General features: G+C 37.1%; 1 protein-coding gene and 1 long non-coding RNA gene across 25 annotated transcripts in view; one reads left to right on the top strand and one right to left on the bottom strand.

Moving 5' to 3' along the window:
• Nucleotides 1-17767, bottom strand: part of LOC125678310 (voltage-dependent calcium channel type A subunit alpha-1-like) — a 136589-nt gene that overhangs the window by 93657 nt on the left and 25165 nt on the right. For 22 of the 24 annotated variants that reach the window (XM_056153855.1, XM_056153856.1, XM_056153863.1 and 19 more), the window contains exons 1-2: nt 5901-6911; nt 5175-5430 (exon numbers count right to left, since the gene is read on the bottom strand). In XM_056153855.1, the coding sequence (XP_056009830.1) occupies nt 5175-5430; nt 5901-6600 (956 nt within the window). In that variant the 5' untranslated portion in view covers nt 6601-6911. Of the gene's footprint in view, nt 1-5174; nt 5431-5900; nt 7075-17767 lie in introns of those variants that run through there. The other 2 variants (XM_056153847.1, XM_056153861.1) reach the window with 2 other exon arrangements.
• On the top strand, nt 974-5364 carry LOC130051636 (uncharacterized). Its single transcript, XR_008799903.1, has 3 exons — nt 974-1497; nt 4881-4939; nt 5141-5364. It is a non-coding gene; the product is annotated as an uncharacterized LOC130051636 (long non-coding RNA).

Genomic DNA, 17767 nt, shown 5'->3' with positions numbered 1-17767 from the left:
AACTTAAGGTAAACATTAACATATGTACCGAACTTAAGGTAAATCTTAGTAGATGTACCGAGCTTAAGGTGATCCTTATGATATGTACCGAGATTAAGGTGAACCTTACTGTGCATCGAGATTAAGGTAAAATTTACAGTGTGTACCGCGATGATGGTGAACCTTATCGTCTGTACCAGGCTTTATGGAAATGAAAATCCTATACTACCTGATCAAAATCTCTGGTAATGTAAACTGACGAGACCGTGGAATTTTCATTATATAAGGCCCATATTTGGATTGAAACTTCGTGCAAGTAGAGTATTGACAGCAACACCGCCACGTCAGTGATCTGTCACCATCACATTCTATCGTGAACAATCGATCTACGACTAATCTTAATGATACGAAATCTTGTTTCAATTTATCCAAGTCGAACACGATCAAAGCTGTCCTTATCTGATGAAAAAACCAAAGAAAGATGTTCTCAATAATTTAGCTTGCTTGTTAGAAAACTGAAACTTTGTACATTTAAAGAACATTGCATAGAAATGGACACGACTTCCAACAGCACTAGGTTAAAAGGAAACAGGCAAAGAAGATTCGATAATGGTAGTCATTTTGCATATTTTTCTCTCTCTTTGAAGAGATTCAGTAAAATGAAAGTTGAAAGAACTCGTCTATCATTGATGTAGATCAGTTCAGAACCTTAACAGCATGAAATTCATGTCTTTATACAAAAACCCTGCAAAACTGGATGACAGTCTCAGGCGCAATGGTTCCACCTGCGTAGTGGGCACGAAAAATGAACAACTGTGGTTTAAAATAACGATCGCGCTGACTTAGAATTAATCACAAACAAGAGCCTTGTCTATGTCAAAACAATCAATGTTTGCGTGGGAGGAAGCATGGTGCAGAAAACGACACCGAATCAATCGGATAAAAAAATGCAGATTTTGTGCAACAATTTACGCAGAACGCAATCAGATTTCCGCGAATGTGAATTGGTTGCTATTTGTTTATGAAAATTTTTGACAAAGATAATTAGAGAAAAAACATATACGGAAACAGAAATTGAAGTACTTTATTGGAAATAAACATAAACTGTACTATTCGAACTACATAGCACGGCTTTATAACCTAAATAATGGTTATCATTTCAGGAGTCAATTATTAGTTTTCTGTGGATTCTAGAGCTTCTTTAGAAATTATTAGTCGAGCGGTGTTCGGATACATACAGCGCTTTAACAGAATCCGAAGTGTTAGTTGTGTTTGCAGTCCTCTTGTACTGTGGAAAATTAAATCAGCTGAAGTTAGACGTGACATAGCTGCTCTTTGAGCAGCAGGCTCCATCGTTCTGACACTACTTATCCCAGGAGAATGGCATTTCAGATCGACATATAGAAACTGTGCAGAAGTGGGCTTAATCGACCTTAAATCATCTGTATGGCATATGCTTGACCTTGTCAAGTACATAATATGACAGACACTGTCTAACCGAAAGAAAGACCTAAAACGGTAAGATTTGTTCAGAACCCACGAGTCATAAACTTTTCAGAGAAGGGAGATAAGACATTACATATACAATAGTTAAACAAGAGCGTTCAGAGACTGTAAGCCTTAACCACGGCTCCCTAAATCTAACTGTTTCCAGTCACTAGATACAAACCTTAACCACGGCTCCCTAAATCTAACTGTTTCCGGTCACTAGACACAAACCTTAACCACGGCTCCTTAAATCTAACTGTTTCCAGTCATGAGACACAATCCTAAACCACGTATCCCTATATCTAACTGTTTCCAGTCATGAGACACAATCCTAAACCACGGCTCCCTAAATCTAACTGTTTCCAGTCATGAGACACAAGCCTTCATCACGGCTCCCTAAATCTAACTGTTTCCAGTCATGAGACACAAGCCTTCATCATGGATCCCTAAATCTAACTGTTTCCAGTCATGAGACACAAGCCTTCATCATGGATCCCTAAATCCAACTGCTTCCAGTCATGAGATACAAGCCTTAACCATGTCATGGAGACGTCCAGTCATGAGACACAAGCCTTAACCACGGCTCCCTATATCTAACTGTTTCCAGTCATGAGACACAATCCTAAACCACGGCTCCCTACATCTAACTGTTTCCAGTCATGAGACACAAGCCTTAACCACGGCTCCCTAAATATAACTGTTTCCAGTCATGAGACACAAACCTTAACCACGGCTCCCTACATCTAACTGTTTCCAGTCATGAGAAACAAGCCTTAACCACGGCTCCCTAAATCTAACTGTTTCCAGTCATGAAACATATCTTTGAACGAATTGTAAAAACTTCAGAAAAAAACCAACCCACACAATGCTTATTGTAACATCCTGATACATGCACGTTAAGCATGTAAACCGAACCATATCCCCAAAATATTGACTCGGTCCTACAATCATGAGAAAACAATCATATACGATTTTCGATTCGATTTCTAATTCATTTAGAATGACAGTTGATAAAACTATTGTAATCTTTGGTCATTGTTGTACGTTCTTTTGCTAAATGGGACCAGACCATGGCTTTAATGTCGGAGGTAAAAACAAAAGATATTTAAGGTGGTAAAAATCTATTAGCCGGGGATTTCCTCTTCCTCTCCTGTCCCTCACTTACGTCATTACAGTAGTATAGGGTATTCCCTCACCCTCACTTACGTCATTACAGTAGTATAGGGTATTCCCTCACCCTCACTTACGTCATTACAGTAGTATAGGGTATTCCCTCACCCTCACTTACGTCATTACAGTAGTATAGGGTATTCCCTTACCCTCACTTACGTCATTACAGTAGTATAGGGTATTCCCTCACCCTCACTTACGTCATTACAGTAGTATAGGGTATTCCCTTACCCTCACTTACGTCATTACAGTAGTATAGGGTATTCCCTCACCCTATATTACTCATTACACTATTAGTATTTGATCGCAGATATGTCTCCTTGGTAAATCCTGAATAATGATATTTTTGTAGAAGATATACCTACAATCTCTGTGGTCAAAAACTACATTTATATCAATCTGTTTGATGGTTTTGCATACTATATGCCTGTCATGCCTCCCAATTCTTATAAATCCTCCAAATCTATTTAACAATGATATAAATGCTCATCATTTATGGGAATGAAATATTGTAAGGAACAACGGTGTTGGTTGGAAGCATTCAATTAGAATATTATTGTGTGAGCAACAGACTATTTGCCCAAATAGCCCTCAGTAACACAGTAGAGTGCAAAACATCATGGGGTAAGAGGTTTTTTGATGAAGAGCTGTTGATGCAGGCTAGTTTTAAATTCCAATCAAAACATGTATCGATAGGGCATGAACTTTCTTTAGTAATCCCATTTATTTAGAAGTTTAAACGAAGTTTAAAGGAAAATTATGAACAAGATTAGAATCATAATATCAAGAGAAATCCGAACGTTTAAAACAGAGGTGAATGTCCGTGCATAATGATGCAGTTCACTACGTGTTAATGATTATACATATATCGATATCAAAACTGCGAAAATCAGGCAGTCAACCGTGTACAGCGAACTTTAACCACTATTTACATAGCAGGGAATCTTTAAACGTAACTTTGTGATATCAAGTTCAGATTTCCCATGAACGTACTTGAACAATTTATTAAGAACTCTATCAAAATTCTAACGATATCGTGACTGTAAATTGTCAATTTTAGAGTAGGGGAGGACAGAGTATTGCTTGTTAGTTTCAAAGTAAGGGAAGGTAATGCAAAGTTTGTTAGTGCGTTTTATGGCTATTTATAGAGAGTCTGGACCTCTAATTACTGTAAATTAACTTAATTGGGGATGGGGTAATTTTTGTACAAAAATCAGTATGTTATTAGAAACTTAATTTTATGATTAAAGAGTTGTCGTTCTTTATTGTATTTAAGTCCATACCAATTTAGACAAAATTACATACCACGTAAGTGTTGGATTTTACAATGTATAGCATTTAAACGTTAATATTCAAAGTAGAAACAAAAACAGTAAAAATCTCATGTTATTTATAGAAATGAGTCCCGGGAATCTCCTTATTGATTCGGCATCAACAGATAGAAAGACCAAATACAACAGTATCAAAAACATCCGCCATATTAGAACCATTAGATTAAGGCGCAGTACTGTGTCAAGCATGAATCAAATGTCTACCAAAATAGCACACAGGGTCTAAAGACCATCTTTAGGTTTCACAACATTAGCATACAAAAGAATGATGGATGCATATCCCTGTTACTAGTGGGCATGGAGTCCTGTTAGACTAAGCTGTTGCACTCCTGACATGGGTTTAATTTCAGGAAAGAGGTGGCAAAATCCGTCAAGAGAAACACTACCGACTGTATATCAACCTAATTCTAGACATTATCTTTGAGAAATACCCAATACGTTAAAACAATAACGGATGAAAACACCAAATTAAGGACTGTAGAGAGAGAGAGGAAACACGGTAGATGAACGGCAATCCATCTTGTGTCACCAAGCAAATTAATCAATACAATATGTGAAGAAAAATAGCCACTCAGTGACAGAATGTCGTCATAAAACATACAATTCTATATTTATCAACTCAGCAACAGGAAAAAGGAAATTTATGTCTAAAAGGCGACCCAATAATCCAGACTGTAAAATGATACGGGCGACATGTAGTGGGCAAAAACTATCTTTTATTGGTTAGTCCCATGATGCAGTGCGACGGAAATGGTTCTTTGGAAGGTTTATTATAATATAGGATAATCCTCCGAATTTGGACAATATACTAGAAACTCTTGAATGTCTAATGGATTGAGATAAGAATACCATTACATTGAGATAATAGATTTGTAATATGGCTTATCAATCATTCGTATTTATTCCCAACAGTGACAAGAACGATAACTCCCACACAGCCTGCAGCATCAGCAACGTATCGTGCTTATACGGTATAAAATCCTTGTTTTGTCTATTTTAAACTCCTACAAATCTGTAAAGTATTTCTATAAATTCCACCGTAACTATATCTTAAATCTGAAAGTGTGAAATCATTGAATTAATTTCTGTTTAATTGCGTGAAGAAATAATTTACAGGATGGATGATACCTTGTTGGGCTTTGCTTGTGACATGGTCTATGTTTTGATTGCAGACGACACTTTGGTCTGAGATAAATCAGTACTTACTCGGGGTAGTTCCTCACTGTTTTGAGTCTTGTTTGCAGTATGGCACATGTTCGGTAGTCCGACGTGTCCACCGCACGCCGCCGTGTGGGCGGAAGCCGGGGTTTGTTTTCATCCTCCTCGTTAACCTGCTCCAGGTGTGAAAACATGGACGGTGAGGCGGCAGGCGTTGCTATTGAGGCGCGGCGGCGCTGGGACAGGTGGCGACTTCCGGTGGCTCCGATCATATTTTGAGCCTTTAAGCGGAGCCTAGTGTTTGCTACAAAAATAATGATATACATGTCAGAAAAATAAACTCTTTGAGACTGTACAATTAATAGAGTCAGTTATATTCTCTTCCTTTTCAGCATGAATTAAGTGAAACCAAATTATTTATTATATCTAATCCTGTTCAAACATGTATATTGTCATATCATGGTTATGAAGTATACAATAGAGTGTTCTTAATGTAACATTAGTCTTCTGTCACATCCATGCACTGTCTTCAAGTTTTACTTATTTTAAATAAAACCTACTCATTCGCTATCGATTTCTTTACTTGATAATTTGTGATTTCATAAGCTGTTGAGGATGTCGGATCGTCTTTAATTTCAAAAGACTATATCTATGACCTATTTATATCTATCATACATGTACTACGAGCGTTGGAATAAGTTTCTCCTAATTTCCTTTTCCTTGCAGATAACGATGATAATATCGATATTCTGATTCTTTACATTAGTATTTTACCACGTTGCTTAAAATATATGCGTCTCTCCTCTTTGGTCATGTTTTTCAGTTTCTTAGTTTTCTTTCGTCTTAGAGACGGTTTCTTCTTGAAAGGATCGTGTTGATGATGGACGTCATGAGACTTTGGACTAGAAAAACTCATTTCTGCATCATTATTTAAAAAAGAACTTAGTCTAAATGCCACCTTCTTGGACTGAATTCTTTTGAATATATTCATCCAAGATATTTTTCTTGCCCCATGGGGTTGTGTGGGATTAAGCTTTCGTGCAAGTCCGGGTTCAGTTCTGAGATATTTCTTCCCATTAGTTTCTAAACCATCACTACGTTTTCTGGTGCGGCGGACACTGGCGGGAGTCGGAGCAGACGATTCTTGGGAATCATCGTCTGCCTCCTCACACTCCTTGAGCCACTGCTCGGCCTTCCGTCTTGCAGATTCCCTCTCGTCATCGTCTAAATTTAATGTGACATCATTTTCTTCCACTGCCTCCTCGAAATTTTCATCATCGCTGCTTTCATCGTATCCTATATTAGGATACCCTTCACTAGCTCTTGCGGAGTTGTCATGATCTTTTATAGTGTCGCTTGACGATTTTGAGAGAAAAGACAGTCTAGACAAGTAATTTCTTTTCTTCCTTTGGGTTTGTTGCTTCTCCATGTCATGGAGTCTCTTAAGAAACACGGTCCGTGCTCCAGTCGCCATGCTTGTTAACGGTTACGAAACACACTGAACAGGTGATATTTAAAATTCCACGGAAAATATAACAAGTATGCACTTCCTTCTGAATTATATCACATAATCTGCAGTCATGTTGATCTCGTTGAAAATCATATTAAAAGAAGTGTATCCAAATTTCACAAGTACTGCGTTTCCCGTATTTATGACCTCCTGGGAATTTTCTCGCCGCGTCACCAAACAAAATAAACGTCTAATTTCTCTTCATTTGTGTTCTTTTACAATGACAACATTCCCCCGGTCTTTAAAAAACCTTAATACTCCGTTGACTCGAGGGACAATGCGAACTCTCTTTTAAAGAACAGTTTGTTGTTGAATAGCAAGACAAGTAATTTTAACGTCTTTTAAATAGACAACGCACAATACACAAAAAGTAACATCTACTGAGCGTGCTTGCTAGATATTTACAAAATGTATATAATCAAATATATATATTTCAAATCATCATCAATTCAACTGTGTTGGCCTTGTTTGAGAAATCTTCTTTAAAATTTCTATTTCGCAATATATTTGTGCTGTAGAGCATTTGACTTCATATTTTAAATATCAATGGGGTATACGATTTAACCTGCTCGCAAGCGAGGATCGTTTTCTGTCTCATACATTGCTGGATTCTTATTCTTTGTGTGTGTTTTTAACAAACAAAAAATATGAAAGGCAGCTGCGCGTAACGAACATTTTGATTTAAGAGATAATGTATACATTAAAGGTCTTGTGCCCTTGAAGAATACGGAAGATAGAAACATTTTCAATTTATAGAAATACTTGAAACAATGGAATCTTATTAGAACGAGACTTTTTTTTTAAAATTTCAATTTTATAAACTTTTAGTTTTTTGAAAAGTAAATATAACATTATACTGAGTCTATCGTATGCATGAGTCGACTACGATTTTACTTTTAACGTTGCTGGTTGTTCCGTCGTGTTTCAGCGGTTTTGTATTCTGTCTAATTGTGTACATTTAAATTTCACTTTGAAAAGTTTCACCACACCCGTATAGTTTCATTATGGAGAAGATGGGGGTTCAATGATACTGTTTTGAAGTGCCTCTCACACTGTTTAAAAATATCTTGATAAAACATCATTTTATAGCATGGCATACCGTATTCAAGAGGATATTTTGTAACTAATCATCTGTTTCTAAGTATAATCAGAGATTATAGATACAGTACATTGTGGTTTTCATTTGTTTAGTAAACATACTGGATAATGCTCAGTAAGTATTACTCTTAAAAATGTCCTTAATAAAACAAATGTAGGGCGGATTATACATACCAACAGTCTATATTCTGGTTTGCTTTGTTTGATTTTTATTTTCTTCTTCTAATCCTTTTCTGTGTATTTATTTAGCATTACCGTAAATGACAGTGGTGGACAATGATGATTAGAGTTACTCCTCTTTGTGCGCTAAATGCATGCTTTCGTTGCACACAATATCGGGCCTCGTTATATTGTTTGACATATCATTGAAACATTTCAATGTCCACCTGATTCGTTTTAAAGATAATAGAATTTATTTCATGCGTATTTAATGAAATATATTTCCCATACATACACCTATATTTTTATGGATATAAAAACCAGCGTCTTTGATGTACCTTTAAATCTATTGAATTTACTTAATACTCTTGCTTGTGCTCGGCACGATGTCCTTGACACATTGTACCATTTTTGTACTTGAAGGAAATACTCCTCAGTAAATTCCAGCTGACCCCGGGGCCTATGGATTCCTATTGAGAAGACACCCAGAACGGTGGACCGTGCTTGACCAAATATTATCTACGAAAAGATTTTAAAAGATCGTTTGAGCACCAAATACTAGTACTATGGGCAACCCAGTCCTTGGTACTAAATACATGTTATAAATGCTCACTCCTAAAACATTCATGTATATACAACTTTTGATCTGTGTACAGTTTTATTGAGGCCCAACCTTGTCCCCAACCTTAATCCCCATGGACTATGATTCGTACATGCAGTGGCGGATCTAAAGGGCGAGGGGTTACAGTAGTTGCAATCCCTCCTTTGGCTGAACATTTTTAGCCATAAAAGTAATTTTTACTTGGTTGATACTTCAACACCCCCAACCCCTTTGGGCGGAAAAGGTATAAACTTTGATCGCAACCCTGAACATGTTTTGGATCTGCCCCTGGTATGTAATTTTAGATTGAGCAGGGCCGTAAATTACATGGAGGCGGAGGAGGCAGCAACTTTTGAGCCAAAAAAAATTAAAATTTAAAGTTCATTAGAATTTATGTTGTTTCCAATAACTAAGAACATGATACCTCCCTTAAAAAGCATTCCAAATCTTTCTTTTAGAATGAGTTAGTCAAGTAACATCTTAGAAGGCCCTAGAATCAAGGATTTTGCACGAAACATGTTCAGTGTGCACAAAATGTGCTCAGCGTCTGGGGGCCTGGGCGGCCCCCAGACCCCCGCCTAATTTCCTGCCTCCTCCAAATTGAAGGTTAATTTACGGCCCTGTTGAGTGGTTCTGAAGATTTCTGGATAATCCACGACCCTGGTTCTTCCATACTTTCTGTTGGGCGCGGAGTTTCATGCAGTTAAACGAATTTCAATCTCCTTGGCCCAAGGATACACTCATCTTCAAATTTCAGTGTTGATAAAGTCAAAGATGTAAAAGGAAACCCCAAGTACATACCTTCAGACAGACGACAAATAGACTTTGATTAGAAAAGTTCATTTTGCTTCTGGTTCAGGTGAGCTAAATCTTATGTTTCCTTTGTTTATCTGTGTTTATGGGATAATACCATGTATCAATTTCATTTCTTCTGTCTTTACTTAAACTAAAAGTTATGCACTCAAATATATCAAATTCGATCAGAAAATTAATGGTTTTCTTTGAAACTGCACACTTCTCCATGACATCCGTTGTGTAACGAAAGCCGCAGTGTGGGGGAAGTAGTGATTAGGCTGCCACCGTAAAACATAGTCCTAACTATTCTGGGGTCATTTTGTCGGACTGATGGATCGCTTTTTGTTTAAGACACACATTTCATAGCAATTTAATAATCATACAGAAGTTATACCTCGTACTAGATTGTAAATTAAATGCCTCAGTAATGAGGAGAAGATGTCACAGAGTGAAACCGATAATGAATTGTCTGAATGTTCAAAAAGAACAATGACACGCAAAACCGTGATCAGCACGGAAACGCGGAAGAGAAAACAATTTGACAATGACAATTTCACATTTTTGAAGATTTTTTCTGCTTTCGTCGTCTAAAAAAGTAAACTCGTTTAAATATTGTAAATTGCTACTATGATCACTGATATCTGACATTCATTAATTTTTCTCTTTATGGGAAGTGCTCACCACAGATTGAAGACTTGATAATATTTCCACTCACACAGACTGTTGTACTAGATAACTTCATGATTTACAATGACGGTAGCTCAGCTCAACCAAAAATAGAAAAATAAATGAAAAAATAATTTTTAAGAAAATGAAGGGTCTGGGGGTTTCAAAACCATCTAGCTTGCATGTTCTTCAAACACCATCGTTTGGGGATTTCAAATCCATCACGTGGTCTGGGACCATAAACTCATGGTGAGACCAAGACTCAGTGAATTTGGAAAACGAGAAGAGATCCATTGCGTCCGTCACAGTGACACAAACAATTTATAATCAACCAGCCACACATTGTAAATAATTATACGATTTTATGTTTCATCAAATAACATAACTAAGTTAACGATTTTCATCTTATAATCTAAAAAATATAACACAATAAAAAAAAAATTATTGGAGGAAAATTGAAAGATATGCAAAATAATATTTGAACGCGAATTTACCATTTTTAGTGAAAAATTGCAGTTTTAGTAAAATCCCATTCAGATAACCAACGGAATAACAAATTTGTGTTTGGAAAGGGGCGGCTAATATGCCGAATATAAAGAAATTGTCTCCATGCTTTTATTCTTTATATCTCCATAATGCAATTATAACACAAACTAGACCTTTCTTCCTTTTTTTAGTATTCGAAGTTTTGTATTTTAAAAATATAGGTTTTTATATCAAGTTGAAAACTAACTTGTTTTTCTCTATAATTACGATCAACGAAACATCAAAGATGAAAATATTAGAATCCTATGGGAGCGGGGGAGGGCAGAGATGGTCAAGATGATTAGAGAGCTACTAGTATACGATGGGTTCGAGTGTGCCTTGACTGAAGAGGAAGAGATATCAGCGTGGTGCTAAATCAAAACTGGAGTTATGCAGGGCCATGTCATGTCAGGCTTCCTGTTCCTACTGACGATAGAGAGCGGTCGAAAACAGGAATCAGGTGGAAGTTCGTGACAGTAATAGAAGACGTGGATTTTACGGACGACCCGGCACTTAAAATACAAACAAGAGTGATTGATTGATTGAATATTGCTTAACGTCCCTCTTGAGAATATTTCACTCATATGGAGACGTCACCATTGCCGGTGAAGGGATGCAAAATTTAGGCATATGCTCGGCGCTTATGGTCTTTGAGCAGAGAGGGATCTTTATTGTGTCACACCTGCTGTGACATGGGACCTCTGCTTTTGCGGTCTCATCTGAAGAACCGCCCCATTTAGTCGCCTTCAACGACAAGCAAGGGGTACTGAGGACCTATTCTAACCCGGATCCCCACGGGATAAAACAAGAGTGAAGGAGGAATCAGATATATATATATATATATATATATATATATATATAGAGAGAGAGAGAGAGAGAGAGAGAGAGAGAGAGAGAGAGAGAGAGAGAGAGAGAGAGAGATTACAACTGAATAGCAAAAAGTGCAAGGTGAGGATCAACGGAATATGAAATTCTCTATTTATCCATTTTCATATGTAGAAGAAGCGCTAAATCATGATTACGCTAGATAGTGTATCTGCTCAGATTGTGCAAACTTTAGATACGCTAAATTAAGTACACATACAGTAGCTTAAGCTACACAAATCAGCTCCGCTAACATAGCTCGATACACAAATTAGATCCTTAGATCCGCTCATAACTCGCTACACATATCAGATCCTTAGATCCGCTCACATAACCCGCTACACAAATTAGATCCAATCATATAACTTGCTACACAATTCAAATCCTTAGATCCGCTCACATAGCTCGTTACACAAATCAAACCCTTAGATCCGTTCTCATTACTCGCCTAAATATAGATTCCTACACACGAATTGTTATGTAGAGAGCTATATGAGCGGATCAAAAGATCTTGGTTTAATCAGATTCCATGAAGAGTATCCCAATTTCAAAAGTAGATGGTACTGAACTTTACAGGAACTTGTTTTGGATTCCTAGACGGCAGTTCGATAACGTGACATATCGAATAAGATGTGGAAAGCCGTCGAATGCTTCATGCCACTGATTCTAATTTTCCTTTTTGCCATTGCATTCAAATAGGAAACCTTCTAAAAGTGCGAGAAGCGTCTACGGTCAGGAAAATAAACCTTACATCTAAAAGACCTAACTTAATCCACAGACATGTATGAGAATTATGATTGACTTGTCGATGGGTAATACTATTGCGCATATTTGTTCTGTTGCACACGCAATAAACCTTTTGCTGATATAAATATTTCGTGTAATAGCCTGTCCGATGTAATTACGTTGCTGCTTCTCCGACTTTCTCTCAGAGATAATATATAAAGTACTGTCTGAACCGATGTGTAAAAGTAAAAGTTGAAAATGGGAATTGGATTATTATGGGGGGAAAACATTAACAAGGATTTCAGATTTTTCCATTCAGTACTGTTTGGTTTAGCGAATACGCTCAATAGGGAAAGACAATATATATAATTGATTTATGGATTATGAAAATTACTAAGAAATTCAATGTGAATTACTAGCCCTTGTCACAGAAATAAAACATGCAATATCATTTGTTAGTAGTCGCATTTGATTAGTATATTGGACAAACCACTCCTAAGTTTAAACATCGATTTGAGTTATCGAGGAATAATAAAAGTTATCATGTTTGAACATATTTATCGATCATCCTTTCAAAACTGTTGGTGTCGAAAAGACTATTATTCCAAGAAGCATATTGAATGTTCCTGCTTTCCCAGTTCGAAATCTTCGATACCTAGTTTTGCAGAAATCATTGGGTGTCATAAGCATTGTATGCAATTTTTTTATTTTCCCAGAAACTTGTCAGTTACATAGATGACCTTAAATGACCTTAAATGATATTTTTTCACTTTTAGAACGCAACACCAGATTCCCATTTCTATCATTCATTATCGAAAAAATCTTCATTCCGTTCATTAAAAAAACCCACTGATGACATTTAAAGAAATTTAGTGATATTCATTTTTAACAAAAATAAATTTTTAAAAGAAAGACTTTGAATAAGGGATTAAAAAGAAGAAGCATGTTAAAGGAACCAATTTAGACTGTACCTCATAACTATCTTATCCAAGTCATCAGGTGAAGACATTTTTATAGACTTGTCGATCTTTATCATTATTATTTTGAAAATTCTTATTGGAACGAATTCCTATAAAGGAAAAAAAAAAACTATAGTACATCACTTGGTCTGGTGATAATGACTAGCACATGTCGGCATTGGTGTTCGTGGCTCTCAGTTTTGAGAATGATGTACAGGTTGCTGGTATTTGTTGATAGACGCCCATTATCTATTGATATATGAGGAGTAACTCTAGGCGAACAAATGTATCTCAGATTTCCTCTACGCATACGATATGGTCAACTTCCGGTCGATAATACATTACTTCATTGGCTGCAGTTTGCTTAGCATTCACAATGGCATTTTACCAAATATTCAGATAAAACCGACCGATTCTTTTAGTAAGATATCCTTTCAACAAAAACAGTCAGAATTTCACTATATCCAAAAGAGAAAAAAATGTCAATTTAAAGAAATAGGGACACGAGGAAGGCTACATTCTACGTGCCTGTGACATAGTTTGTTAATAACATCCTTGTGATATTCAGAGTATTTGTATACAGTCTGATAATGATTTGATCTCGCATTATGTATTGGTTACATCTATATATGTGTCGTCATACATTACCCATTATCTGGGTTCTGGGAATGAAATGTTAATGAATGACTCCAATAACATGTCTATTGTTACCAGGTTTCATCAATAAAACCTCGAGATAAAGTATATCCTTTCAAACTGATAGTTTCAGACAGCTGCTCATACCCGGTGATCCCGGAAATAATCGTGTAGTAGTGTAGCAGCCGAGTAACGGTTTAGAGTCTTCAGAACTTTATTTGAAACCTTTGACTAAAGGGAGGGAGCTTCAACAGATATTTACAAAGAGCAAATTTTACTAAATTTTGTACCTTATGAAAAGATATTCTGACAAGTTACGAATTTTGTAAGTTCTAACTTAAGATATGACGCTTCTGTTTTACTAAATTAAATGTGTTCATAAGTAGCATGAGGGCATCCATTTTATATAGATGAAAGAAAACTTAAGAAAAATATCTTAACTTAGTATAATTCATACACTTTCATAAAGTTACGATGATTTTTTAACGCAACTTAAGTAAAGAAGTTTAATAAATCTTTATCGTAACTTAAGTTTACGATGAAATCTTGAACTTAAGAAGTTTAGTAAAAATCAAATCTGCTTTCCAGGTTCCGGGTGCTGTCCCTGGGATTAGCAAACTCATGACATAAAACGCAATTGCTTCAGATGCTCATGATAGAATAGTTCAGTGGATTTCGCCTTTCCGGAGAAGGTTTCTTGGTTTGAGATTGAGATTGAGAGAGAGAGAGAGAGAGAGAGAGAGAGAGAGAGAGAGGCGATGTGGAGTGAAAGATAGATGATTGAAAAGGATAAAGAACCAACGAGTTGGAGCAGAGAATGTGGAGACTATATTTAAAACAGGAAATATTACCAGTTGCAGCAGAGGTTACAACTGTTCGGATTGACTGAGTAAAGATGATTTCTGGACGGTGTTTCTGAACATCGGGCATGATGATGGGGGTCGTTCATATATAATTGTACCCAAGGAGTGTATCAACAATGGATGTGAAGGACAAGTGCATAGTGTAGCTTATCATAGACAGTCAGAGAAGAATCGTCAAGTACCAACCAATGAAGGCAGGTTTTACAACACTCTGCAGAACATAGTGGACAGCTGCTCAGTGAGAGATGGTAGTTGAATATTTCATTTCAACTACGAAAAGACAATGTTGGGTAACATGAAAAGTGTTGAATAAAAAAAATTACCCCCCCCCCCCCAAGATGTAGACATGGCATCAGATCATGATATGATTGTCATTAGTCCCCAAATAAAGTTAAAGGGGAATAAAAGAAGGAAAATTTCAGTGCTGCTTGTACAACCATCGATTCTAGATGGTATCGCAGCCACCAACAAGGGCCAAGTCCTAAAGGAAATGATGGAATGTGATGAGGTTATAGACATCACTCGAAAGGGAGTTCAGAAAATCTTTGTTTCTAGTTCGGAGGTACTACAATGTAGTTTCGATAAATACCATCGCAAAGAGTGGATGATAAAAAAGATTCTTGATAAAATTAGGGAGGCAATCAAAGTACTGAAAGTACTGAATAGTGCTAGGCTTGTGAATTCTGACATTTACACAAGCTAGGCGTGTGAATTCTGACATTTACACAAAATATGGCGTTGGCAACATTAAGGAGGTGTAACACTAGTTTTACCAGCAGTTCTGAAAGTGAAATCCATCACAAAGTTTATGAATAGGAGAAGAAATACAAGATCATGATCAGCATATAGTGCGTGTGAATGAACTCGTTTTCAAAAATGACCCTCATGAAAAGGTATTCATATTGACCATACTGTGACATTTATTCAATTCTTTGGTAATTGTAGGGGGGACAAGTAAAAAGAAGAGTTGAACTATTAAACGGAAGTAATTAGTTAGATGTTTTCTTTGAAAACTGATTTAACACAACTATTTGTTTAACAAAAATTCCATATTTATGAAGTTGCCAACGACTTTTCTGAGAATGATTTACTGTTAACTAAAATTTTCGGCATTTTTATGAACAGTTTACTTCCTGAGTAACTAGTTCCATGTAACTGACGACCCGGTTTTTTTTAGTCAACACTAGGTGGCGTTAGACCGCAGGTATCTATGAATCAATTGAAAATCGACTGATGTCTATTGCCTCTTATGCTCAACACTTAAAGGAAAAGGAGTACAAGTCTATGGTAGCAGAATTAATTGGCACTAACTAAAATTCAGTAGCAAAGAATACTAATATCAATTCGTCAGCTGTTTTAGCATAGCAATAAACAAGACTCAACAAAACATATCTCGAATCTTCTCACGGAAGAGTTGATGCTCATACGGATAGAAATGAACACCCAGTGATTGTCTATGTGCGTGTATCATTAGCTAAACCTTTCTGGAATCGTTCCTGGTAATGAAATAATAGGGTGCGAATCAGCAGAATATGAAAAAAAAATATCTCAAATTGCGCGATGTGTGCAGAATAATGTACGTTTTTATTAATACATATATCTTAATGTCGAAGACCCCGTTACATCGTTTTCAGAGAAAGCATTGCTGGTCAGTTCTATTCTGAACATGTTCTGTCGTAGACAGCAAAACACTACATGAATACCCAACAGCAAAGACATAAAAAGCTACTCCATGACAACAAATCTGCTGATAAATCCAAGCTCGTATTAAACTATTTGAAGGAAACAATTGCCTTTTTATCACATCAACATTCCTTATGTTGCTATTTCTATTTGACTTCAGTTGATTCATTCATTACAGAAATCATTCAAGAACCTTCAGGCAGTCAGACGCAGCGTACTATCAGTAAAAGAGGGGTATACCTAGAAAGGCCTACACATGGCTTCTTCTAAATTAGATAGAAAGGTTGAGAAAGTGTAGAGTGTATTCAAGACAAAGGAAAATACTTTGAAGAAATGATATAGAATTTAAACAGGTAATGAATGACGTTATATTGTATTAGGATTTTTCGCATGGTCCGTGTAACAGTATGGGAACAAGGGCAGAACACTGAGAGGAATTTCTGAACAGACTAGATTTCACCTTATCAGATACTCTACCACCAGACTGCAGAATATCTAAGAGAATGAGAGACCAGTGATAGCAAAACATTTTCGAAAGATGTGATATGCAGGGGTTTCAACAGTCTCGTTTAAAGTCAGCATTTCACAAATTCTATGGTCGTTATAACGATCTACTTTGCCAATACAACCTACCATTGGGACAAAGTCTGTCTGACGTGTTTCATACCGATTGGTAGGCCGTTCTTGGTACACTGATTTTGACTACGGATAACTCCCTTTACCTGATCAAGATATAGGTCTCGCAGTGGGTGTGGCCGGTCGACAGGGGATGCTTACTTCTCTTAGGCACCTGACCCCACCTCTGGCATATCCAGGGGTCCGTGTTTGCCCACCTATCTATTCTGTATTGCTTATAGTTATGAGATTGATCACTGCTCGTTATCTTCGCCTTTTATGATCGGGTTCTTCAACGGCTGACACGAGGAAACACACTGGCCAAACACAAGCAACTGTGACAAGAGGGATGATAGTACTCATGCACTAGTTAGACATCATCAACATCACTTAGTTATGGTTGAGGACAAACAGTGTTTGTATATTGTTTTACGTATCATATTTAAGTGAAGTATTACCACACTTTTTGTAACTATACATGACGTTTACAGCCGTGTTAAGCTTCATTCCTCATGTAACCGCCTCGGGTGACACTGGACCTCGGTTTTTAAGGTCATATTCCAAAAGACCTGTGACCTTCACTTCCGGGCGATTAGTGAAGGAATAGTCGATACCTACGTTTAACGTCTTACGTTTGACACCCCGCAGGGATCGAGAATCGAAGACGGTCCTCTCGGTTGGAGAATCGAAGACGGTCCTCTCGGTTGGAGAATCGAAGACGGTCCTCTCGGTTGGAGAATCGAAGACGGTCCTCTCGGTTGGAGAATCGAAGACGGTCCTCTCGGTTGGAGAATCGAAGACGATCCTCTTGGTTGGAGAATCGAACACGGTCCTCTCGGTTGGAGAATCGAACACGGTCCTCTCGGTTGGAGAGTCGAAGACGGTCCTCTTGGTTGGAGAATCGAACACGGTCCTCTCGGTTGGAGAATCGAACACGGTCC

The sequence above is a fragment of the Ostrea edulis genome, chromosome 2 (assembly GCF_947568905.1).
Source record: "Ostrea edulis chromosome 2, xbOstEdul1.1, whole genome shotgun sequence".
In the NCBI taxonomy this organism is placed as follows: Eukaryota; Metazoa; Mollusca; class Bivalvia; order Ostreida; family Ostreidae; genus Ostrea; species Ostrea edulis.
Note: the sequence above shows the minus strand (reverse complement) of the source record. Positions and strands in the feature narration are given on the sequence as shown.